The sequence below is a fragment of the Brachyistius frenatus genome, unplaced genomic scaffold (assembly GCF_029030835.1).
Source record: "Brachyistius frenatus isolate BFR_SWC_R1_liver_20210118 unplaced genomic scaffold, ASM2903083v1 Contig_29, whole genome shotgun sequence".
In the NCBI taxonomy this organism is placed as follows: Eukaryota; Metazoa; Chordata; class Actinopteri; family Embiotocidae; genus Brachyistius; species Brachyistius frenatus.
Genome location: NW_027210628.1, coordinates 248,421 through 273,197, shown reverse-complemented (window position 1 = coordinate 273,197; position 24,777 = coordinate 248,421). Strand labels below are relative to the sequence as shown.

The 24,777-nt window shown below is 40.5% G+C and overlaps 3 protein-coding genes across 4 annotated transcripts; all 3 read right to left on the bottom strand.

Moving 5' to 3' along the window:
* Window positions 1–449: 449 nt before the first annotated feature.
* On the bottom strand, window positions 450–9,511 carry safb (scaffold attachment factor B). Of its 2 annotated transcripts, none has more exons than XM_069698978.1 (21): window positions 9,245–9,511; window positions 8,835–8,931; window positions 7,757–7,821; window positions 7,395–7,601; window positions 7,245–7,304; window positions 7,113–7,152; window positions 5,897–6,296; window positions 5,531–5,574; window positions 5,313–5,422; window positions 5,045–5,194; window positions 4,226–4,299; window positions 3,945–3,994; window positions 3,740–3,819; window positions 3,336–3,478; window positions 2,917–3,022; window positions 2,463–2,698; window positions 2,172–2,349; window positions 1,831–1,913; window positions 1,656–1,714; window positions 1,393–1,447; window positions 450–1,247 (listed from the first exon to the last, which is right to left on the bottom strand). In XM_069698978.1, the coding sequence occupies exons 1-21, from the start codon at window positions 9,395–9,397 to the stop codon at window positions 1,130–1,132; spliced, it is 2,508 nt and encodes an 835-aa protein (XP_069555079.1). In that variant the 5' UTR covers window positions 9,398–9,511; the 3' UTR covers window positions 450–1,129. The 2 variants fall into 2 exon arrangements, with proteins under 2 accessions (XP_069555079.1, XP_069555080.1); XM_069698979.1 differs by having other exon boundaries at window positions 2,463–2,659.
* Window positions 9,512–9,715: 204 nt separating this feature from the next.
* On the bottom strand, window positions 9,716–17,612 carry malt2 (MALT paracaspase 2). The gene is made up of 17 exons (XM_069698977.1): window positions 17,448–17,612; window positions 16,896–17,047; window positions 15,422–15,588; window positions 14,883–15,013; window positions 14,640–14,796; window positions 14,367–14,554; window positions 14,040–14,136; window positions 13,803–13,853; window positions 13,392–13,484; window positions 13,075–13,278; window positions 12,561–12,738; window positions 12,392–12,466; window positions 12,081–12,208; window positions 11,395–11,544; window positions 11,125–11,282; window positions 10,805–10,942; window positions 9,716–10,488 (listed from the first exon to the last, which is right to left on the bottom strand). The coding sequence occupies exons 2-17, from the start codon at window positions 17,030–17,032 to the stop codon at window positions 10,045–10,047; spliced, it is 2,496 nt and encodes an 831-aa protein (XP_069555078.1). The 5' UTR covers window positions 17,033–17,047; window positions 17,448–17,612; the 3' UTR covers window positions 9,716–10,044.
* An 883-nt stretch (window positions 17,613–18,495) lies between these two features.
* On the bottom strand, window positions 18,496–22,892 carry mrpl54 (mitochondrial ribosomal protein L54). Its single transcript, XM_069698976.1, has 3 exons — window positions 22,711–22,892; window positions 21,987–22,143; window positions 18,496–19,383 (listed from the first exon to the last, which is right to left on the bottom strand). Exons 1-3 carry the CDS (start codon window positions 22,820–22,822, stop codon window positions 19,251–19,253), a joined length of 402 nt encoding a protein of 133 aa, XP_069555077.1. The 5' UTR covers window positions 22,823–22,892; the 3' UTR covers window positions 18,496–19,250.
* Between the last annotated feature and the right edge of the window lie 1,885 nt (window positions 22,893–24,777).

Sequence of the window (24,777 nt, the reverse complement as noted above, 5' to 3'; positions counted from 1 at the left end):
TACAAGATGAGTAAGTTGTATAAAACAAATAGGTAAAGAAAAGTATTAACTGAATATATTTGGCAGAAAGGAACAAAAACCAAGGAAAACAGTTCTGCATTTTTAAATGAATAGGAACTTTATGTACACTGAGAACTTCTATTGTATAGTGTCATAATAGGCTATAAATGTCACCGTAGCCTTTTTTTTTACTCCGAGCCAATATGAAGTGGACTTGGTGACAAAGCTGATGCAGTTTAACTGTATAAACAGCACTTAAGTATAAGTAGCTGCATTGACTACAAAAAGTTAATCACCAACACTGAGTCAAGATACTTTGTCTCAAACTTAAACTGCATTTTTAAAAAGGAACTTAACTGTCAAGAGCCTCTGAAAGGAACTTGAAAAAAGGTTTGGGCAATTTTAAACATGAGTCTGGGAGCATTTGTTTCAGTAACACCACCACAAAATGATGAAAAATCCTTTATTGTAATTTCACCCTATGAATTTTACAAGACACCATCTGTTCTGCCACTGAGCTGAGCATGGCATTAAAACAAGAAACACTGAACTGAAGGAAAAGGGGAAACATTTGCGTTACCAGACATTTCATTTGAGAATTTATCACAAATCTTGCTTGAAAAAGAAAAAGGAAAAGTCAACCATTTATACTCAAAATGTGACATTAAATTTAAAAACCTTTTCATCTGCAGTACAATATCACCAACGTTCTGTTGTAAAAAGAGTAACGTCAACAAGGAGCCTGAAGCTGTGAAGAAATGATTTGCAACAGAGGCTCTTAAAAGAGAACAGAACTCTTCCAAACCTTTCAAACAGACTGTGGTGCAGAAAGGAGAGTGGTGAGGTTATGTCCATCAACCCAGGTGTATAATAAACATCTGACTTTATTACACACAGCTTTGACACGACTCCTGACACAGGCCCATTCGCACGCACATGACAGTCGTGTTAAATGAACAAGGTAGGACTGGATGATAAATACAAGGCAGCAGATCACTATGTCACGGAAAAAAATCTGCATTTCCAACAAAAATGGAAGGGAATTGAGGCAAAAAAGAAGTGTTTTTAAAAAATATACAAAAAATGGTCATATCCTTTAAGACGTGACCACCTGAAACAGTCCCTCGAATCAGTAACGTCGTCCAAATGCTCCACCCTGCAGCCCGCCGCCCTGCATCAGCTGGTTCTGTCTGTTCAGAGCGCCAGAGAGAGACTGGGAGGTTCCCGTGTTTATGTAGCCTCCACGGCTAGTGACAGAAAACACACACAGACACACAATCACTACTGTTGTAAAAAAAATTTAAAAAAAATAACAACAAAAAAAACCAATACTGCTGGCTGATCTTATGAGATCAAGTTTGAAAATAGACATCAGCATCATAACCTACTCACCCTGCCATTCCTCCACGTGCCATGTGGCTCTGGCCTGGGATGGCACCATCTCTACCTGGAGGTGAAAAGCTAAAAATCAGACACTGAACCACAGTACATACAGCTCTAAATCAAAGAGGACTTCAGGCCAGCGACTATACTTGCGCTATCTGCTAATCCAATCCTCAGAAGGCAAAACTACTGTACTTCAACATGTCTCAAAACCAGTCAGGTTGACTAACAGTACAGCAATGACACACACAACAGAACACGGGTATGCCTACCTTGCCAGGTTCTGTCTCCATCCATCTTCCTGTTGGAGTCCCAGTCACGGCCACCTTCCCTAAAAAAAAAAAAAAACACCGTTTTCTCTTTTCCTTGAGGATAAAGGTCATCAGCAGACTGCACATGGGTTTTTATATGGATCGAACTGAAGCTACTACCAACGGTGACATTCACCTGGGATTCATACGCTTGTCGTAACCTCCGCCCCAGGAGTCTCGTCCGTCTCTGCTGTGTCTGTCTGACCGGTCTGAGAAGTGCTGCAAGAGACACGCAACAGTTGTAACGCTCCCATATCATACTTACATACAGATGCTACAAATTTCTGGCTTTAAAAGATTCATGTTTTATTGTTTTTAGGAAGTTATGCAAACAAACTAAACACATAAAACAAAAAAAGCTATAATGTACATGTGCACTAATGTGTTCCTCACCAACTCTGGTGATTTTGTACTTGGATAAGTTTCTATATTGTTTTCAGGAATGTAATCTATGGGAGGAAGATCCATGCCTCTCACCTGGCCATCTCTGTCAGCACCCACACCACGAGCGTTATCCCGCCTGTCCATCATCATGTCGTCTTGGTAACGGCCCCGGTCACGATGATCAAAGTCCTGATAACGTTCTTGGCGACCAAAGTCTGAGCGGCCGTACCGGTCGTCCATGGATAGGCGCTTATCGGGCCAGTCATCTTTCCTACACAATGCAACACCAACCAGAATGAGGTTCATCCGTCTGCTTAAGCAATAAATCCATTCATCCACCATCCTGGTCAGCGTCGACTCGCTGCATCACCTGATATCGCATACCTGCCGTCCATGTCATAGGGCCTCTTGACGGGGCGTCGGTCCTGCTCGTAGCGCAGCTGGTCTTGCTGCCGTCTCAGCTCCTCGCGCTCCCTGAGGATCCTCTCCTGCTCGCGCCGCCTCTCGTACTCTATACGGAGCCTTTCACGCTCCAGGAACTGACGCTCCATACGGTCAGCATCGAGGCGCTGCTTCTCGGCCTGCGAATCAGATCCGTCATCATGATCATCAACGGAGACCTCATGAGAATGTTTGGAATAATGAGAAATTAGACAAGTCGCTCGTGTTCAATAGAAGCAAAATATATATATATATATATTTTTTGACTATTATTTAAAATGAAAATAATACATGTTTTAGACTATCTAATATTTCTAATAAAGAACGTGTAATGGTGGATTGTGGGTAGACACCTTGATAACACAGTAAGGGAGAGAGATATTCCTTGTGACAATACCTCCAACCAGTGTCTCTTCCGCAGCAGGTGTTTCCTCTCCTCTCTCTCCCGGAACAAACGGATTCGCTCGCGCTCGCGGTCGGGGCGGTTGTCACGATCGCGGTCACTGAAAGAGGATGCAAACGATCAATCCCAAGTCAACCTGATGTATTGACTGTATGTACTGTTTTAAACGCAGGTGAATAAATAGTTTAAAATACAAAATCATATTATACAGGCTGATTTCTTTGGCTCTCAATAGGAAACTATAGACCATTTATTCATATTTATTCTACAGAAACAGAGCAGTGATGTGTATTAAGATATTTCCAAATAGACCTCAATAAGTTTATAATTTACATAAATGATCTTGATCTCGTATTTTATGCTTTTTGAAGGGTTGAGAATGTAGTTTCCATCCCCGTTTGGATGATCCTTACGTGTATCTGCGTCTCTCCACCTCTCGGATCTCCCTCTCTCGTTGCCGCTGCCTCTCACGCTCCCTCTGCTCCTTGATCTGGTCAAATGACAGGATGTCTTTCTTCTCCTTACTGGGAGACTTGCGTTCCCGACTCTTAGAGCTCTGAAGAAAAGAAAAGAGTAGAAAAGAGTTAAGGACAGCATTATGTGCAAGTGAAAATACAAACCTGTCTACCACAGATCTAACTTTGAATTCTGGATATTGATAGGAGCCTTGTATGTGTGCATCTAACAGACCAAGCCACACTGCTGCACCTTCTCATGAGGAAAAAAACACCACTTCATGTTACAATGGTCAACAATACAACTAAGAGACTTAGATGGGCTTCACAGTATAACAGTTGTAAGGTATACGGGTACATACCCTCTCCTTGCTTTTGGTTTTGACGCTGATAACGGGCTCTCCCTTGGACTTGTCCATCACCACAGTCCTCTCATTTCGTCCTGTGAAACAAACACAATCCATTATGTCAAATATGGAAGAAAATGTTTGAGATCGGTCTTTTTTTGGTTTGTTTTTTAGATTAACTTGATTATACACGAGCTGGAAATCCTCCCACATTTCTCACCTTTGCCGTCTTTTCCTTCTCCCTCAGACTTCTCATCCTTCACTTCACACCTGCACACATTGTGACATCAGAGATCCATCCACAAACGTTTTAAACAGTTGTTTCATGACTGAGCTGATAGCTTATACTGTCTTGATTTATATATAGGATAAGGGTTTTAACAAAATACCACTGAGCCAAGCCATGATATTCAAAAGCACACTGGACCAAAATGACCCAGCTGCAGGGACATTTTTAGGAAGACTTCACTCAGATATGCGGCAACCTGCTGGCAGTCTTACTTGGAGTCAGAGGAGTGTCTCCTGTCACTGCTATTCTTGTCAGCTGGTTTCTTCCCGGCAGGCTCATTTTTGGCCTACAAAACATGAACATGTTTATTCAGTTGGATGAGCACGTTTAACCACACACAGATTATACCATTCAAACAATGAACAATGCCTCTTTTTTGTTGTCGAGATTACTTCCAATCATTTCTGTCACAAAAGATGTTCTAATCTTTAATAAAATGTTACAGTACCCTTTTATGTGTAATCTGACACACCAGATGGTTTGTTACACAGAACTATATGAGAAGTCGTCTTTGGAAACGGTTTGGAAAAGTCCAGACAGAACCATCTGTCTGTCACAAGCTGACTTCAATCAGTTCGATTATTATAGCGCTCAAGCGAATAGCGGTTTCTCGCTGTTGTCACACGCCTGTGGGTCCTCTTAGGATGCCGATTGGCCCAAACACAGACACATGACTATGGTAGACCTGAAGTATTTACAAATACCAAGAAGTTCTGTAAAAACTGTGTCTTAAGTAAGAACAGCTGTTGTTGGAAATAAACCCTTCTTGGTTCTGCAGACCTCTTACTTATTACGTTTTGCTTGAAGCTACACAAACACTTTAAGATCATATACAGCCTCACACTCATCTGGCTTGCCTAAGAACTTTACAGGTTTCTTATTAGGACTACATGTCAAGTGTCGTCATGTCCATTACATTAGAGAAACTTCTAGATTTTATTCCACCCAATAGAATTCATACTTAAATGAAAAAAAAAAAAAATAAAAAAAAAATGCTGTGTTAATAAAAAATATCTCCCTCCAACACTCACTCGCTCCACAGAGATCATCCGGCCATGCAGCTCGGTCCTGTGAAGGTGGCTGATACACTTGGTGGCCTCCTCTGTGGACGACATGGTGACAAAGCCATAGCAGCGAGCCCCGGGGCTCTTGGCATTGGTCACGACTTTAGCTCCAACAACCTGCAGGAAACATACAAAAGTATAAAACCGTTCAATAATACTTATTTAATGAGTTTAAAAAAAGAAAGAAAAAATATAGACCCTGGGAAAGCGATGAAAGGCTGTATTCAACACTAACCTTTCCATATTTGCTAAAGAGGGTCTTCAGATCAGTCGCTCTGGTTGTGGAAGAAAGACCACTGACCCACAGATTCCTGCTACTGCTTGCTGCAGCACCACCTCCAGGGGCTACATACAAATATCCATGTGCAATAAAAAAAAAATAAGATAAAATAAAAATTAGCATGTATCCATTGAAAGTGAAACCACAGGACAGAAACTATTTCATTCACTCACCCTTTTCATCTTTTGACTCAGACGTGCCATCTTTATCCTCAGAGCTAGAGACAAAGAGAAAAAAACCATAAACATACAACAGTGAGGACATCTGGGGTCTCCTGACAGATGTTCATACTTTGACTTACAATGATCAACCCATCAGGCACCAGAGTGCAGTGATTTAACAGTGGATAAATGCAACAATCCCAATACATTACTCAGTAATGGATAAAGAGGGATAGGTGAGTGTAAGGAACGACATGAAAACAGACAAATGCACAGAACGTTTTTACCTCCAAAAGAGCATCCAAATTTTGCTAGCACAAAGGGGCCAATGCAACAGAGATAACCATTTTGGTTTCTAGTATACAGAAAGCAACAAACCTCTTTTTCTGATCATCGCCCTCTACAGAAGAGGACTCTTTCAGTGTCGAGGCAGCAGCTTCCTCTTCTGTCTTCTGATCCTCCTCACCCTTCTTAGACCCCTTTTCTGAATCAACAGTTTCACCCACGCCGCCCTGTTCGCTTACACTAACAGCCTGCGAGCTTTTGTTTTCAGAGTCAATTGTCTCTTCTGGGACATTCTGGGCGTCCCCGACCTCTTTGGCGTCACACTCCACAACATCCCTGTCGCTGTCCACATCTCCTGAGGCGGCCTTGTCGGACACACTGTCTTCCCCTGCAGCGGTGGCGGCTTGCTCTTCTTCAGGGCTCGTCTCGTGGCTCTGGTGGTGATCTTCGTTAAGCGGCTCAGATAAACAAGACCCGGCTACTTTGTCATTTTCTACGGATTTAACAGGAATAGAATGGCACAGAGTTTAATCACTTCTGAAACACAGCAATAGTTAACGAGGAACTGGCAAGGCCTGGATTAGGAACGTCATGACCACTGGACTGTGCTCTTAGAACTATGTTATTAAAACGATGAGGTAGACCCTAACGAGAGACTGGAAGAGAACCCAAAAGGCTGGAGGACAACCGAGCCACCATTGGGGCTAAAACCTTGGCTCATTTCTCAAGCTGAACCACTTCACTCTGTTCACCTGATCCAAAAGCACACAAAGAGTTCAGTGCTGAAGAGAGCCACGAGAACAGCCGAGCAGCAGTGGAGGCTCGCTGCAGTCCGTCTTCTTTCAGCCTTTGACTTTTCCAGTGTCCATTTGTATTGACCATAACATCAGCTCAAGTCCAGCAGTTTCATATCCAGCTGATTTCTGAGTCAGTGTCTTTAAAAAGTTGTTATCGTTGGTGAATCTTGAGGGATCTTCTTTGTCTTGATCTTCATGTAGCAACCTAGAAACACTGCAATCAGCTACAACAGCTCAAACCACCCCGACCTCGAAATGTAATTGCTGTCAGTGTGCATCAAAGTGTTAACCACAGCTTTTTCAGCACATTAGAACACAAACGGTAACTTGATCAAAATTGATATAAGGATGAATTATCAATCATGGTTGACCAAATTTCAACACAAAGCCAGCAATTCCCTTTGGGCTTCCAGTCTCTCTGCCTGGTTGAAACTAAACTAAGTGTTTGCATTTCCAAGCTCAACACTGTAAAAAGATGTCTCTACTTTTTGATCAACCGTTTTCTACAGTACCTGTTTCTTCTCTCACATCGTCTGCTTCTGGATCCTGACCCTGAAACAAAGAAAATTAAGGCTTTATGGAAAATACTGCTTGCAAAACATAAATTTTACCATCAATTCATAGGCTTATCTTGGGAAACATACCATACTGAAGGATGAATACGCCATATCTTCATCCTTATCCAACATCTCTGGTTCGTCCATCTGTTCAAATACATACAAAGAGAGCAACATTAAAATTACTCAAATTAAAAGAGAACATTTAATAGACACGTTTTTAGTCTAGTCTCTCACCTCTGGACCTCTGGCTTCATCTTCTGACTCAAAAGTCTTGTAGTTATCAATGTCATTCAACATTGCATTTTCATCGCTGTAAAAATTCTCGGTGTCATCCTCATCATTCTCAGCTGGTATTGCATTGTCGTTCTCCGTCTCATCCAGGATGTTCATGTCGAGGATGTCCATTTCCTGCATGTTCTCGTGATCGTCCTGAAGATCCTCCTGATCATGCAAAGAAGAAATTAGTTAACACAACAGTAAGGCGAATTCCTCTGCAAGTGGAAAGGAGTGATCACAATTTTGCAATTGAATTACATTGCAGCAGCACTTAAACATAAACTTGTAGTCAAATTAAGTACATTTTTCAACAAACTTACATGTCCATCATGAGAATCCTCCTCGATGGTGCCGTCCTCTGGTTCATCATTTTCTTGCCTGCTGTCTACAGAAAACATGCTTTGGTTCAGAACAAGTCTTCATTTGGGTGTCATATAGGTATCAAAGGAAACTTTACTGTGAATACCTTCCTCAACCTGGAAAAACAAGGTGTTATAGGACACTTTTATAGTGTCAAATTAAAATCGACATTTTCATACACATGAAAGTAGCATTTAGTTGCAGGGCTATTGCTTGACACACGGCAGACAACTGACACCCATCCTTCCATCTACTGCGTCAAGGATTACTGTACACATGTTAAATTGTTGTACTTATTTGACTAAATAATGATCATTATATTTAACCTGTTATTCTGAGAACCCATAAACACCAGGGATATTGTTCTCCCTCGGTGTAACGCCTCCAAAATCAACCGACACCTCTCCACACAGTTTAAACAAGCTCGAAACACAATATCATGAAGATGTAACTCAATACAGCAGCAAGCAAGTGTGCACCCATATACTGTACACTGCCAACATTAAGTGGAAATGTAATGCCAAACGACATGAATATATCCCTGCACAATGCTAACATCCGAGAAAATCTCTTCAAGCGCAAACATTTCCTGCTATTTTGTTAAGTAACAAGCATGAAATACCACAACATGGAGTATCAAGTGTTATTTTGGACAGTCCAGCTGCAATTATTAATGAGTTCGTTGATCAATACAAAATGAATTGGCCAACTATTTTGATAATCAATTAAAAGTTTTCAGTCATTTTGAATGAAAACAATGTTAAATTGTTCCGATTCCAGTTTATTAAATGTTAATATTTCCCGTTTAAAAATAAATAATTAGAATATCTTTTGTTTGTGGGGTGTTACATTTAATACTGAACCTTTGACTAAACACTCATCTACAAAACCAAACAAATAATCTCTTAATCGAGAAAATAATCGACAGGTGAATCGATGCTTAAAGTACTCGTTACTTGTCACCTTACTTTAATAATAATAATAATAATAATAATGAAACAGATGTTTAGATAAGTGGACAACATATGCAGACTTTACCTCTTGCAGCCCGTTTGGGTGTAACATTAGCTTTTTTAGGGGCTGAGTCGGGAGCGACGATAATCTCGTCTGGATTTCCACCCTCGTCCTCAATCGCCTGTTTGTGGAGCAAAACAAAAAACACAAAGACTTTAGTAGACTTTACAAAATCAGGAAGTGTTTATTATTAGAAAAAAACAACAACAACAACAACAACGCCATAAAAACCCGTGAAAGCCGTCTGGCCCAAGTGTCCGCTAGCTGTTAGCGCAAAGTTCAAGTCAATGGGGCCTCGTCGGCTAACGTAGTTAGCTTTCAGTAAATATTTGACCGCGTTTAAAACGGGAAACCTTCCGGAGCGCAGCCTTCGTAAAGCTTCCTAACACCACCACTCAGCGCCCGGCTGTTAAACAGGAGAGGAGATAGAGGACCTTTTTCAGACGCTCCGACAGCACGCTCTTAACGCCCGTCGTGTCCAGGTTACGTTTCTTCAGCTCGGCCTTCAGGTCGATAACTCTCAGCTCCGACAGTTTGCGCACCTCTGCGCCTTCGGGCACTTCCACGTCTGCTGATGGGTCAGCCATCGCGTTGTCCGTGGAAATATCTCTTCGCTTTTAAGTACGTCCCAAAAGAACTTTATTTACTGATGCTGCACCACGAATGGATGCAGCAAGCTTTGCAAAACTAATGCAAAATGGAGGACGACGTGAGCCAAGGTGACGTCACGGCGCAAGCGCAGTTCGCAGAATCGGGCGCTGAAGGGAAGTGCTCATATTTTTACACGCTTATAAGACGCTTTTGAAAATAAACACACACACACACACACACACACACACACACACACACACACACACACACACACACACACACACACGTCCAGCAAGGAAAGCAAAGAAACACGCAGATTCAGTGATGGGATCAAATTATTTTCTCAGGTGTATTAAGAGTTACAAGAAGCTGAGAGAGCTGAGAGCGCTGATATAATTAATATTCAAAGGTTCATTGTTTTTTTTAAATTGCTGTTTACTTTTCAGTGCAATAAAATGTTACAAATTCGTATATACAAAAGTTCATAAAACATGACCAAAACTTAATGCATAGTTAAGACCTGGGTCAGCTTTACTGAAATGGCTAATTCACAGGCTTTTCTTTCCTCCACATCTTTTGGACATTCATGATTATGTGTACAGCTGATTTATCAATATATGCTGGTTGAATCGTGTCATAATGCTTAGTAAGAATGGAAATTGTACATGTCACTGAATTTGTAGTTTGTGTCGTTCACTTGGCTGTGGGGCAAGCTTTTGGTGGCAACAAGAGGTTGAGGGTTTTCAAATAACTCCAGACCGTCAGTCTCCTCTGGTACATTGGCATTTCTGGACCAAGTTGGAGAGACAGCGTTAGAAGATGCGCCGTCAGTTTGTTCATAATATGACCATGTATTTGAGGCTGCACCAACAGAGGTCAATCCCTCAGCAAAGGTGGAGCAACCAGGGACGTTGAGGGAGTCCAGACTGGTGGATGTGGAGGCAGAGGAGCTGCGAGCCGGCCGTGGTTCATGGAGATTGAGTTTGGAGACCAGGGGTTTGCCGACTGTTACTGGTTGCCTTTCTTGTACCTCTTCATCCATGTGGGAATAGGTGTAATGAAGACAAATGGTGAATGTGAGCTCCGTCTGTAAAGACAGTGAAGAGTAGAATGTGTTTTTTAGCTTCAGGCTTAAGAAGTTCCAACATCTTTCAAAGCAGACAATGAAATATGTCCTACGATCTGATAAAAATGTATGAAACATACTTGAAGTTGTCCTAATTACATAATTTGTTTACTTTATATCAACATAAACTTTAGCTAAAACAATCAAAACAGTGGCTTTAGCTTCATTTTTGACTGTACCAAATACTGTCTCCTGATGACACGTGTAATGGAAATTTTTTTGGGTTTCCCAGAGGACAGAAATTCTAGAAAAACAAACACAATCATTAGTCTCTGACCCTGAGTCTCTGCAGGCTGCGGATTCGTGTGTAAAGACTGGGGACTTCCGGAGAGGGAAGATTTTCCTTGATTAATAATAAACTGCCGGCTTCAAGCAGAGTTTCCTGATTGCTCTTCTTCAGATCAACATCCACATCCTGGCAAAGAAACACAAAAACAGTCCACTACCATTATTAATTCTTGTGTGTGTTCATTCATTCCTGCTGAAAATATTGTGTTTTTGTACGGTGTGAAATCCCAAAGGATTTTAGATCACAAGCATGATGAGTGTGTGCCAGTTAAAATGTATTTCTGTCTTTAAATCTACATGTTAACACACCTCAGGGAAATCAGTAAGCTGAGCGGAGCAGGAAACGATTTCTTGGGGTTTTTCAAGTATCCGAGTGTAGATGACCATGATGTTGGAGAACTCTGCAGCGAACCCAAGCTGAACCTTCACTCCACAGTCAAACTGGAGGCAATGGCTCTTGGGTAGGACTATGACGAAAGACATATCAAGGTTGTGACTTCACGTCGAAGGTGATCTACAAACATGACAGTAACTTTTGCTATGTTTAATCATTTCAGTAAATATTTTTCAATAAAGTACCATGAGAAACAGCCCACTGCAGGTTTCGAGCTGTATAGGATGCAGAACAGTCGATGGTCTGTATGTGGTCAGTGAGGGAACGTCTCTCGGACAGATTGCTGCGTAGTTCCAGCGCCTGCCTCCCCCGTGTGATCGCACAACGACCCATATCTGGGAAGAATGGTGACCCTTTATTATACGGCATCTATTAATGAGTGCTGTTAAAGCGTGGCAGATCTTGTTAGAACCCAAAGACAGATGTGTTCTCAGCGTGTGAAAGGTATTGCAGTTTGACTTAGTGGAAATCAGTTTTTGGTATTCTACAACATTGTTCTCCATGTCCGAGTTGGTACTCTGACCCATCCCGAAAGAGCAACATCTTGGGTGCACTCAAGGTGAAAACATTTTAAGTGTGTCTCTGGTTGAAGAAACCTTTTCACAGCATTCATGCACCAAACTAAAGAAAGTGGAGCAGACGTAAGGGATGGCTCTGTTATATCTGGGCGGGCCAGTAATCAATGTCACTGAGCCAACACAAATATTAGTATAAATTAACTTTTAAACTTTCAGATGGGGTGTAACATATAAGAAGATTAGCAGCTGCACACCTACACAATGACCTGATTTGTAAACAATCTCAGCAGAATGCATACAGAACAACTAATCGTGTAAATTTGTTGATGTGTGTTGTGTACTGTGTGCTCTACCTTCAGCGACTCTGTCGAGCATGACAGTGACCTTCTCATCTTCACAAACTCGCCGTTTGAGGAAGCTGATGAAGATGCCATTTGACACATCTTCCCTCTTCACCTCATATGCTTCAGCGTCAGCACATCTAAACACCGTAAGTTACAAATGAGCGACATCTTGTAGCCTAAAGCAGGAAGAGTCCTGCATAATTCACAATCATAACATTGGAGTTGAAAGCAAAAAAAAAAAACACATGCAAATCAAAACAACAGCTGATACCAACATCTACTGACAATGACAATGAACATGCTGACGATCAGTAACTTACGTGGCATAACCAAACACTATATTTGCAGTCACCTTCAGCAGGCCAGGTTGTACAATGATATCATCATTGGGATTTCTAAAGAAACAACAACTTTTAAAGCACAATAGGCACAGCAGATGGTGTAACCTCAACATCATTTAATTCATTTAAAGAGAAAAAACACCTATACCTTTTGCGGCACATGTCCAACAGAAACACATTAAGGCCAGTCTCTTTCTCCTGCATCCTGGTAAGTATATTCTGCACACACAAACAGTGCTTTGATGTGTAGGAGGCTGGCGCATCAATGGGAACCATAAAACTGTTCCCATAGTTCTCATAGCCATGACCAGCAAAATACAGCAGGCCTGTGGAGGCAATGACAAAGAAGAGTTAACAAATATAAGGACATTTTGTGAAAAGCATTTAAAAACCATGAAGAGCTAAAAAGGTGCCATGGATGGTTTTGAGCTCATTTCTTTCTTTTAAAAAACATTTCTGTTTTCTACAAGCATTTAGCTAATTTCCTACTATATTTTATTTTGTTAGAAATACATTTTGTAGAAACAGTCCTACATCCATGGTAATGTAGTATTACAGCAGTTAATAGCCTGTGTATCAGTCACTAAAAGTGGACACAGACCTGAAAGTTATGCCATGTTATGCACATTTGAACATATGGTACAGATGGACCAAAGACCAACCATAGACTCCCTTGTCAAGCAGCAGTAGGAACTCAGTAACAGCGCTGTGCATCTCCTGCCAGTTGAGGTCAAGCAGGGAAACCACCTTGAAGTCAATTTGTCTGAGAAAGTTTGTCAACTCGTGGACGTCAGAAATGGGAGCACACAGCTGAGTGTGGTAGAGATAGTTCATGTTGCCAATTAGGAGCGCTACTTTATCTGTGGCTGCGGAGAGGAAGATGAGGAACCATGAAAGACCCACTGATATGAAAAATATGTAATGTGCCTATTAACAGGTTATATTTTAATCTGCTGGTATTTCCTTGCATAACACTCACCATGGAAATTCTTGGCTGAAATTGGCGGACTGGCCATCTGTCGTAGCGGATGTATTCCTAGTCCTGAGCTGGACCTCTGGACTTCCTGTGACTCTGTCAACACAATATAAAAAGATTCAACAAAAAAATGCCCATACTGACATCTCATTTTCACTTCTGTAAAGTTTGATAAAAAATAAACACTGCACACACCATAGCCAGGTTGAATAGGTTGAGGGTTACAACACAATCTACCAAAACCACACCTGGATTAGCAGTTTCAACAAAGAAAACCTACATCATGGTTTTTATTTTTTCACTACTGTACATAAAAAAACAGGAATCAAAGCACAGAAAAGTACAGAGGCAGTACTACCCTATTGTAGTTCCTGTTTCCCCCCCCATAAATATTTGTCGAGAATTATAGAATACCTAAACCACGATCAACTTCTACCCAGGAGGCTTCAGTGATGGAAGTGGGTCCTGTGACAAAGTGCAAAACAGGAACAACTAGTACACAACAGGACTATACACATACTGTATACACATGCAATGTAAGACATATTTACTGGATATTCTTGTTAGCATTTAAATATTAATATCTCAGATTTGTTCTTCTCATTTATACATCAACATTTAAAATTATGAAAAAATGCCTCTGAATCCCACCAATGGTGACTGTTGCTGAGTTGCTCCACACCTCATGGTATAAATTGAACACCTTACATCTGTACTCTCCTCTGTATGCTGTGGTCACACACGGGATCTACATGGAATACAAGAGCACAAAACATTAACTACATATCGTACACTGACATGGAAACCATATAGGAGAATTGGTATTCAACTATGTTTTGTTTGAGAAGTCCTGTGTCCTTTCATATTTGTTTTATGAAAACAGTAATGTTTATTGTCTTGGTTGTGCAGCTTGTTCTGCTTTTATGAGTTTAAATCCAAAAGGTTTTCACACACAGCAGCCTCTATGAATACACTTACTTTTAGTGAACGCGTCTTGTGTTGTGGCATGGGCTTTGTGTTGTGGTACCACTCATACTGGGCGGGAGGGGTCGCCTTTGCGTTGCACTCCAGAAACATAGTGTCCCCCTCAGGCACTGCCTGGGACTGAGGCTGGTGGATGATATGCAACCCACTCACTGAGCCTTGAAAAAGACTGCTGCTGTAGCCTTAGGTGACAAGGTTCAACAATACGTTATATCGTCACATGCCATGAGATGAAGTAAAACACCAGAAAAGGAGAAGGAGAGGTACCTGAGCCAGAACCAGGAGAGTGGACCAGGCGAACATCAGCCCACTTGGAGAAGATACAGTTTTCTCCATGGTTGATCCGACAGATGTAGTGACCCTGGTGAGCTGGGCCTAACGGACACAGAACCAACTCTGGTGAAATCCCTGTTTCATCCGAAATCTGAAACAAGAAAATAATCAGCACATCCTGTAAAGAACAAATTATTATGGTTCCTTGTTATATTCATGAAAAGATGTTGGAATGACCTCCTCTTTGCGTCTGAACCACTGGTATTTGAGTCCAGGAGGCCCGGAGGCCCTGCAGGTCAACACCACCCTGCTCCCCGCTGCAGCCTGCTGGGACTGCGGCTGCACTGTGATCTGGATCAGCTCTGCCACTGCGGCACAAACATACACCATGAACAATCAAATTCACAGACCAGAAGAAACAGAACACAGGTATTCTTATAGCGATGTGTAGCCTCAGAGGAAATATTTAACATACACTAAGTTAGTTATTACTGATAGAGACAAAATCCATTTGGGGAAAAAACTCTATCTTTCCTCTACTTTGAAATTTATAGAAGAGCTGTAAACAATTTTTTTTCTTTTTGTTTACAAAAACATTTTCAATACATGTTTGAAAATGTCCATAATATGTGACCTTTAATTCACCCTACAACTAGATGCCGTATGTTATAGAAAACATGTGGCATAACTTAAGGCAAAAAGTACCAGAATTTAAATGATTATTACATAAAACACATATCCCAGAACCTTTGACACTCCATTCACTTCTACTTTACCTGTGTTGGTGAGGAACTGCACAGCTTTCTGGTGATTCATCTTCCTCAGGCAGCGGAGGAGGAAGTCCAGGGAGCAGGAGCGATCGGCTAGCCGAGCCAGGAGGGTGCGTCCTGGACTGCCTGCAGCACTCAGCACCTGCAGTGAGCAGCTGGTCAACTCCTTCTCACTGCAGAGACAAAAGGTCAAAAGGTGCTGTTGGCAGATGCGGTGACAGTGGATCTTCAGGGCCCAAAGCTGCAGTGGGCCCAAAAAAATTGATATGCAGTAGAAAAAAGGAAGGTCTTTGGGTACTTTACAAATGACTATTTCCATTTGATGCTACTTTTTGCTTCCACTCAACATTTCAGAGGGAGATATTGTACTTTTTCCACTACATTTATTTGACAGCTGTATTTACTTTTCAGATCAAGATTGGACACAATGGATAATATAACAAGCTTTTCAAGTACACGTTGTTGAAGATTAAACCAGAGGTTTCAAAACTTTCTGTCCTCTGACGTCTACAGAAATTAGTGTGTAGTCGGGGTAATAGTTCAGATTATTATGAGTTGTTAATAGCTCCATCAAATAGTGTTTTTAATCTATTATAATTGCTATTTTTTTACTTAAGTAAAGGATCTAAATATTTCTACCACCACTGACAAAATTATTGAGACAAACCTGTTTAACATACATGTCTCATCAGAGCAAGCTTCTGTAATAAAAGGATGATTCACGTTTGGTATGTGTCGGCGTGTTCGTTGATTTGTGAAAGAAGAACTACTCTGAGAATCGTCAACCTACAAGTTGATTTATTACAACAATTGGAGAGTCAAAAGTCATCCTGTACAGGGAAACCTCTCAGTTCGTGAGCAGCACACAGTTAAGCTTGCTGAACATCGATCCAGAGAAGAGTACCCATCTTACTGTTATACAGAGTTTTATATGAAAATGTGCTGTTATCTGTTGGTCCAAAAAACTGTTGGAAAGGGGCCGTGATTTAGACTTCACTCTCTCTTGTTGGTGCACAGGCCAGTCCCAGCCTCTCGACACACGATCTCAGCCATTCCTGTGAGACAGCGCTCTAGGTGGGAGGAAGCCTGCCTAGTTTGTTGTGCACTTGTTTTTCTGGCCTTGGTGTCATGTAACTGAACATCATCTTCTAACTGCCATATCTTTGTTATCATGTGCGTGTATGCCTCCCTCCTGATGACTCAGATCTTTGGGTCTGGTTACCTGTTCCTTTTTATCAGTAACATGTACACACACGAACATTGCGGGCAGTAATACAGTTCATGCACACAGTCCCTCATTCTGATCCTTTATGATGTATAAACTTGAAGCTGCACAGTCGTATAAGAGCATAAGAAACAGTATATTTTATACAGTCTAACATATGAAAAACAGCTCTGGAAACTCGTTTGAATGACTGCTAGCCATATACTGTACTGTATACAAGGGCTGCACTTCGAGTGATGCCTTCAAGTGTCTCACCTGCAGTGGAATTCCGGGTACTCGGATGCCGCGTTGGCAAGCTGCCTCCATCCGCAAGTGGAGTTGTCCAACATCTTTGACAGCTTGTTTGACACTTCTTCACTGAAAGCACCCACGCTCATTTTCCACTCCTCCATGTTTGTGTCCGTCACCTCTAACAAAGTTGGACAGACAAGAAGATCAATCTAAAACTTTACAGACTTCCAGGACCCCGTCGCAGTGAGACACCGTGATCTTCCCCCGGTGGTTAATCCGACTGAGGAACTACAACACAGTCTTGATTTCTGAATGAATGTCACACTTCTACGAGGTGACTCAACCACTTGTAAACACAGTTTAGGTTTTCCCCGTACGGCCAGCTTTAGGAAAATCCAACTACAACTGTGCACACACGGCAGAGGGCAACTCATCTCGTTGGGTGAAATAAGTCCGATGACAGCGATACCAGAGGATGAAAGTGAGAACAAATTAAACATCACGACGTAGATTAATAGCTTCGCCGCCACTTCCGCTTATACCGAGGCGTTCATCAAAGTCGTCAAGAAAACTTACCGAGTTTCCAAGAAGTAGCAGCCGGTGATCAGATCTCAGTGACGGATAAACAGGAACATTTGACCAGTACAGACGCGCCTGATGCGTTTAATACCCAATGGCCCTTCCGACGTTGCATGATTTGGTTCCCGAGAAGATTTGCTTCTCATTTCGGTTCCTCATTTCTGCCCTCCCCGGTGCGCGCGATCATTTGCATGAGGCGTTGTCATGGCAACACAATATCGTGAAGCCAAAAAGGTAAAGAAAATTATTAAATTTAGACCGGCAAGTAAAAGGAGTATGCAGGTCTTTTACTTAAGTAGGCCACTAGTACCATACTGTAAAATTTTTTTTTAAAAAAAATCCAGTATAAAAGTAACAGTCCTGTATTAAAAACTTTACAAAAGTATGTAACCAGCAACATTTACAGTATCAAAAGTACAATGTGCAGTAAAACATTCCCTGTCACGTGCTTTAATATTATATATGGTCCTAATAGATTAATATTGCTGCTGCATTAATATGTATGTTACATTTTAGTGCTGTAATTATTGCAAGTTGTTCTGTATGTGCTGTTTAATCTACAGTAATGCATCATATTCTACAAGATCATCATATGTCTGTAGTGTCACTGTCCTGTGAGAACCTTTGTATTTATAAAAAGTAAATAAGCTCAGAAAAACAGTCCTGTTTTCAGCACTGGAACGATGCTACGCAGCTACTCCAAAAGGGTTTTATAGTTTATATAGCTTAAAGAAATAGGAAAAGTCTTCATTTTAGAAACGTTTTACAATCACCACACTGAGACACATTGTTTTCATTGGACAGGACAGGATTCAGGTAACTGGTAAATAGAAAATGATTCTCCTCTTGAGATGTCATTGATGAGAAGTATATGGTATCATAAAATGGAAATACTCAAGTAAAGACCAGGTACCTCAAATTTGTGCTGAGGTCCAGCAGTGATTCATATAAATGTACTTCGTTACATTTTACCACTGCAAACCAGCAATCCAACTTTTTTTCAGTGAGTTATGACTGATCTGAAAAGCATTTATATGACCATTAATGAAGCTATTAATCCCATTTTATAAGCCATTTGTAATGAGGTGCCAGATTGAAATACATAATACAGTTCAAAGCTATGGGGCAAAGGCAACATTCAGATACTGATTCATATTTATTTATGATAAAAATGCAGAGTAACAAATGTGATTTGTGAATGTTCAATTAAATCCAATTCAATGCAAAGAACACTATTTTCTACGTTTTCTCTTTCCACAAGAGCTATTTAGAAGCTGTTCTCGAGCTTTCCATCATATCATACACTCTTTCAAATTTTAATGACAGCTGAGCTCCAGAAAACTACAAAATGGACTTTGTTGTGAGACAATAGTCTACCTTGTAGTTTTTACTGTCATTTTGAGACAACAACTCTGGTGGTCCATTGGATCCCACTGCATTTTGAGTGTCAGGTTTTAAATGTCATCTCGAGTTATGTAAAGGGCCATCTGCCCCCTTTATATTAGACTTAACCAGAGCCGAATTTCCGAAGATATCTCCCATACAGAAAAACATAATTCTGAAAGTTGAAACCTTTTTTCAGTTTTTCACCACAGGGCTGATGCAGGAATACCAATTCATAATCTGCATTGATTTCAGATAACCCAATGGATGAATGGCAAGAGAGAGAGAGTTAATCCAAAAGTCAGGAAGTTGTCCCAAGACTCTGAACATGTATCATGTAGCTGTCACGGTACTTCAGTCCAGAGTGTAAAGCCTGCCTTTATACAGGAAGAAGCCCTCTGTCAGTCCAATGACGGCCTAAAACTTCTTCCCTTTATGTAATCTGTTGAAACGCCAGATGTTTTCCTTCCTCAGACGTTTCCAATACTCCCAGGTGTCAGACTCCAGCTCGTGAAGCTTTCTGGGTATCCCCAGGTTCAACTGGAACAACCTGAGTGAGTAATGAAAGAAAAGGGAAATCAGATCGTAGAAGACGTGACCTCAGACTGGAGTCCCCCTCGTATGTAAGAGCTGTGTCAAACTAAAGGAAAACCAAAAGCACTGCGATATTTCTTCATGGTAGTAAACCTGTTCCCCATTATCTCCCCCTCTGACTGATTCCCAGAAATACCTACTGAAACATCATGCTTGGACTGCATCAGTATGTGTAAAAAACAACAGTAATAATGAGAGGCAGGTGATCTACTCAAACAAATGACACATAAAACTCACATTTTGATCTCGTTTTCATACAGGCAGTGTGGAACTTTTGTCTCCCCCTCTGCCAGTGAGAGTAATTACAAAAACCCAGTCGACACATGCTTATAGTAGGTAGGTAGGTATTTACTTTATTAATCCCCGAGGGGAATTTTTTTATGATAGAGGCGCTGATGTAGCCTAATCTTTTGCTACTCATGTGGCTCACTAAGGCCAAGAAAGTGGATCACATCATTCCAATTCTGAAGTCTTTACACTGGCTTCCTGTCTAACAAAGAATTTACTTTAAAATCCTGCTGTTGGTTTATAAAGCAGTAAATGGTTTAGGGCCAAAATACATTTCTGATCTGCTGCGACCTTATGAACCATCCAGACCCCTCAGGTTGTCTCCATGTTTAGTCAGAACTAAACATGGAGAAGCAGCGTTCAGTTTTTCTGCTCCACATATCTGGAACAAACTCCCAGAAACCTGCGGGTCTGCTGCAACCCTCAGCTCCTTTAGGTCAAGATTGAAGACTTTTCTGTTTGCTGCTGCCTTTAATTGAACCAGATTCAAAGATGTTGATCAATTTCCTGTATTTCTGCATTTTATTACTGTATTTTATTTCTTAAACTGCTCAGCAACTTTTATTCTATTTTTAGCTTGTTTAATGTTTTAATGACTGTTTTTAATGTTTCAATCAATGTTCTTAATTGTTTTTAAATTTCTTTTTCTTTCGCCCTACGTTTTGATGCTTTTAATGGTTTTATGTGAAGCACTTTGAATTGCCTTGTTGTTGAAATGTGCTGTACAAATAAACTTGCCTTGCCTTGCCTATTAGACAATGGATAAATTGTGGATAAAATTAATAAAAGCCATCATAACCTCCACAAAATGACACATTTTACTATCAAAAATCTAACCATTTGCTCCAAGGAAAAGTCTACAAGTGACACGATTGAATTATTTGATCCTCATTCAGGTTAGCATAGAGCCAAGGTAGAACCAGAGGTGAGAGGGCTCATGCTCTGCCCATGCAGAATGTCACACCAGACACCAGATTTAAAAACTTTGTATACTCTGACATACACGGATTTATTCAGTATCGTTGGAACTCGTTTGGCAAGCACTTGAATCACATCATTTATCACTTCCATGTCCATACAATTAGAATCAGGGGTTCCAGATTTGGTGTGAATGATTATGATCTGCTCAGGAAATGACAGGTATAATCCGTTTTATTCAAACCTCAGACATCTACAGGGTCTGGTTATTGAAGTGTGTGGTGTCATCATGCCGAGATTCTCTACAGCCTGCAGAAAAGAGGTTGTGGATACCTACGAGTCTAACAAGGTGTTTAAAAGATCTTGAAATTATTTGAAATAAATGATCCTACTTCTACAAATGACGTCGATTTCAAACGACTGCCAGTTTGTCCAGGACTGATCACCTAAAGAGCAGACAACTTGATATAAATATGAAAATATTTATATCAAGTTGTCTGCTCTTTAGAAGCCCAACATTTCCTAACGGGACCTGTTGGTGTCAAAGTTCACATGTCTACAATCACAACGAGATTGCACAAATTTGACCTGCATGGGAAGTATGCCAAGAATAAGTCTTTCAATTTCAAAAACACCAGAGCAAAATTACAGTTAGCTGATAAACAGAGGGAAAGGTCTTTTAGAAAAATGTGCTCTGGACAGATGAAGCAAAGACAGAGTTGTTTGGCCTCAGTAACATCAGACATGTTTGGTGCAGATTTTCAAGACAAGAACCTCACACCAACTTTGAAGCATGGAGGTGGAAGTGTTATGGTTTGAAGAGTGCTTGAATATAATGTAAGGTCATTTGTCAGAAAGTTGAAGTTGAACAGAAGTGGACCTTTCAGCAGTGTAATCATCCTTCAAGCACACTAACAAATCCAACAAGGAATGGCTGAAAAAGAAGAAATGTTAGATTGTGGAATGACCAAGTCAAAGATTTGAAGTCCATTATGATGTTGTGGGAGATTTGAAACTGGCAGTGCATGCAAGGAAATCCTACGATTCAGCAACTGAAGGGATTTAGCATGGAGGAGTGGTCAGACATTTCCGCAAGCGGGTGTCACCTACACGACGCGAACAAGAAGTAATTTCTGCTAAAAAAGGGCAATACTAGTGTTTGAGGCCAAGGGTGTACTTACTTTTTCAACAAAAGAGTTATAAATTTGTTGGTATTTTTGTTCAATAAATGACAGAAAAATAACAACACAACAAGTATTGTTCAAGTTTATCAGCTTGATCTGCAGGAAGTGTTTTAAACAGGGTCAAATGTTTGCTTGTTAATGCAGAAATTAGTGTAATGTGGGCTCTCACCACTCAGGATATTCCTCAGGAGGCTTCAGTTGGGGGTCTTCCCCTTGTTTGAGGATGTTGACTCCTACTGCATGGGATGTGAGTCTAACAGGGTCTTTACACACCTCTGGGCTTTTTAGCTCCTCTTTCATCATGCCTTTACCTTTTCCTTTGGAAGCTGAAAGACAGGGACATATAATGTCAGTATCAATATGAGGATGTGTTTAATGAACAATAAGAATAATATAATAAGCACCTTTCACAATAAATGCAGCTCAAAGTGCTTTACAGCAAGCAAATTACATGCAGTGTTTCACATAAAAACAGATATCAAGGAACACTTAAAAATAGAAAAGAAATAAAACGCATGGGAACAAATAAAATGCATAAAATCAAACACAAGACAAAACATGTATAAAATAGAATAGAGTTAAACAATAGAATAAAGCAATATGCATTTTAAGGCCCGGTAGTGAAGGCGGGTGCATTAAACCTTTGAAACAGAAGACATTAGGATGTAATGATGTAAGCAGACACATGAAGGGATATTTGTATCAGCTGGACCGCACCACCACTATTTCCCATTTTGTATCACCTAAGCGGAGTGAACAACCTCAACTCGTCAGCTAAGCTTGACATGCATATCTCATAAACAGAGTTGATTTAAAAAAAAAAAAAAATGGTAGCGAAGTACACAGAAATGTACAGTATGTTTACTAATTGTAGAGATGTCCTCTGTACTCACCAACTTTCTTAGCATATCCACATGTCTGTATTCTGTTCAACGTGATCGTCGTGGCGCTGCTCGTGAGATATTTTGTAAACGGTGCTATCCGGAATAAAATGTACCCTGACATTTTCTTTTTTCGCTGGGTTACTTAAAAACGGATCTACCATGCTACGATTTGACATTCATAGTTCCTTCAACTTCCGTTTTTTTTTTTTGTCTTCGTTAGGCTCTATGGAAATACTGCACTGCCCCTCTCTGACCGGGAGGAAACACTGCAGGACGACCCAAGTATCCCAGAGGCAGATCAGATGATTTAATGATATTATGTTCCGTAGATGATGAAATCCCGAAATTCTTTGCAATTTATTTTTAAATTGTTGCACTATTTTTCCAGGCAGTCTGTCACAGAGTGGTGAACCTTCTTCACTGCTGAGACTCTGCCTCTGTGGGACACTCGTTTTTTTTATGCGCGATAATATTAATGACTTGTTGCCACTTAACCTAATTAGTTGTGAGATGTTCCACCAGGTGTTGTTATTTTTTTAGCATTACACAACTTTCCCAGCTTTTTATTGAACCTGTCCCAAAAAAATTTGAGACTTGTTGCTGGCATCAAATTTAAAAAAAAAAGAGCACATATTCCTTATAAAACAAGACATTTTTCTCTGTTTCAAAATTGTATATCTCAGACAGCAGATTACACAACCACATAGAGTCCCTTGTTTAACATTATTAATTGAAAACTCTGAATGGTCTGCCTGAGGGTCGCTCATACTTGAAGTGGAGAACATGTGGTGGGTCAGCTGAAATTCTCTGTGCTCCTCTTAACAGGGACTGCTCATAAAAGGCCCGAGATGATTGGTAATCTTTCTTACCTCTGATCTGAGCAATAAAGCTAAATTTGGATTTTAACTGTGCTGAAAGCTTCCATAGTGTATCAGGCTGCTTGATAAAAGAGAAACATTATTCTATCATTGACCCCATACACTCTGAACCTTCTTACAAATGACATCCTGTGCTGAAACCTTTAGAATAGACAGTGCGGATGTTTTCCTATTTAACTCCGGATGATAGTTGAAGCCAGATGAGATACAGCCTCTGCAATCAAGGAGCTTTCTGACGAGCTGGGGGACACAACACAGCGATTTTACATAAGATGGCATACTAAACACATGGATTTCCCTAAACTTGGCATACCTTATACATCAATGTTGATAGATAAAGTTAAACAACAACAGCAGTAGTTATCCCTTAATTTATAACACTGAATGAGGACATTTCTGTCACATGTGAAATGATTAGCAATAGTTATTAGTTTACAGTGAGCCAGACAGAGTGATAATAATATCAGATTGATGTGCAGCATTAAGTTAAAAATGTTGTGACTCCAGTAGTAGAGAATATTTATTGTATAATATACCACAATCCCTGTTCACAGTTTAACCAATGCTTTTGGTCTGTTATTTTTGTGTGGGTCTCTTGATGGAAATGTGATGGCAGATAAAGCAGCAAAACGAGCTACGAACAGAGGGTGTGGTGAAATTTATGTAAATATAAGGATACCATAGGCAGAAGTGGTGATTAAGGGATGAATCAAAAATATTTGGCAGAATAAATGCAGCAATGACACTAAAGGAAGATATATTTTTGGAGATAAACCATTTGTTGGAAGAGCAGGGTCTGTATGACGAAAAAAAGGAAAGAGGGCACACTAGTTACAAGATTGAGGAATGGACATAGTGGACTGAACAGAAGTCTCCATATGAGTGAAAAACAGAAATACATAGATTGAATTTTGTGGAAAGATAGAGACAGTGGACCATGTGGTACTGCATTGCCATTAGTATGAATCTGGCAAAGATCCCTGTAGAATATTTAGGCTAAACAACATGAACAGAATTGGAGAAATATTAGCATTATTTATTTATTTTGTATTCTTGTGCTTCCTATTCCTTTTTTAATTTTTTGTTTTTTTTAATTACGTGTGTTGTGGTCGTTGATGGATTTTAGGTCATGAGTTCACTCTCCAGGTCAGTAGGTGGCGGTGTTGGACCCGGAAGCTGTTTGCCAACCGCCGATTAA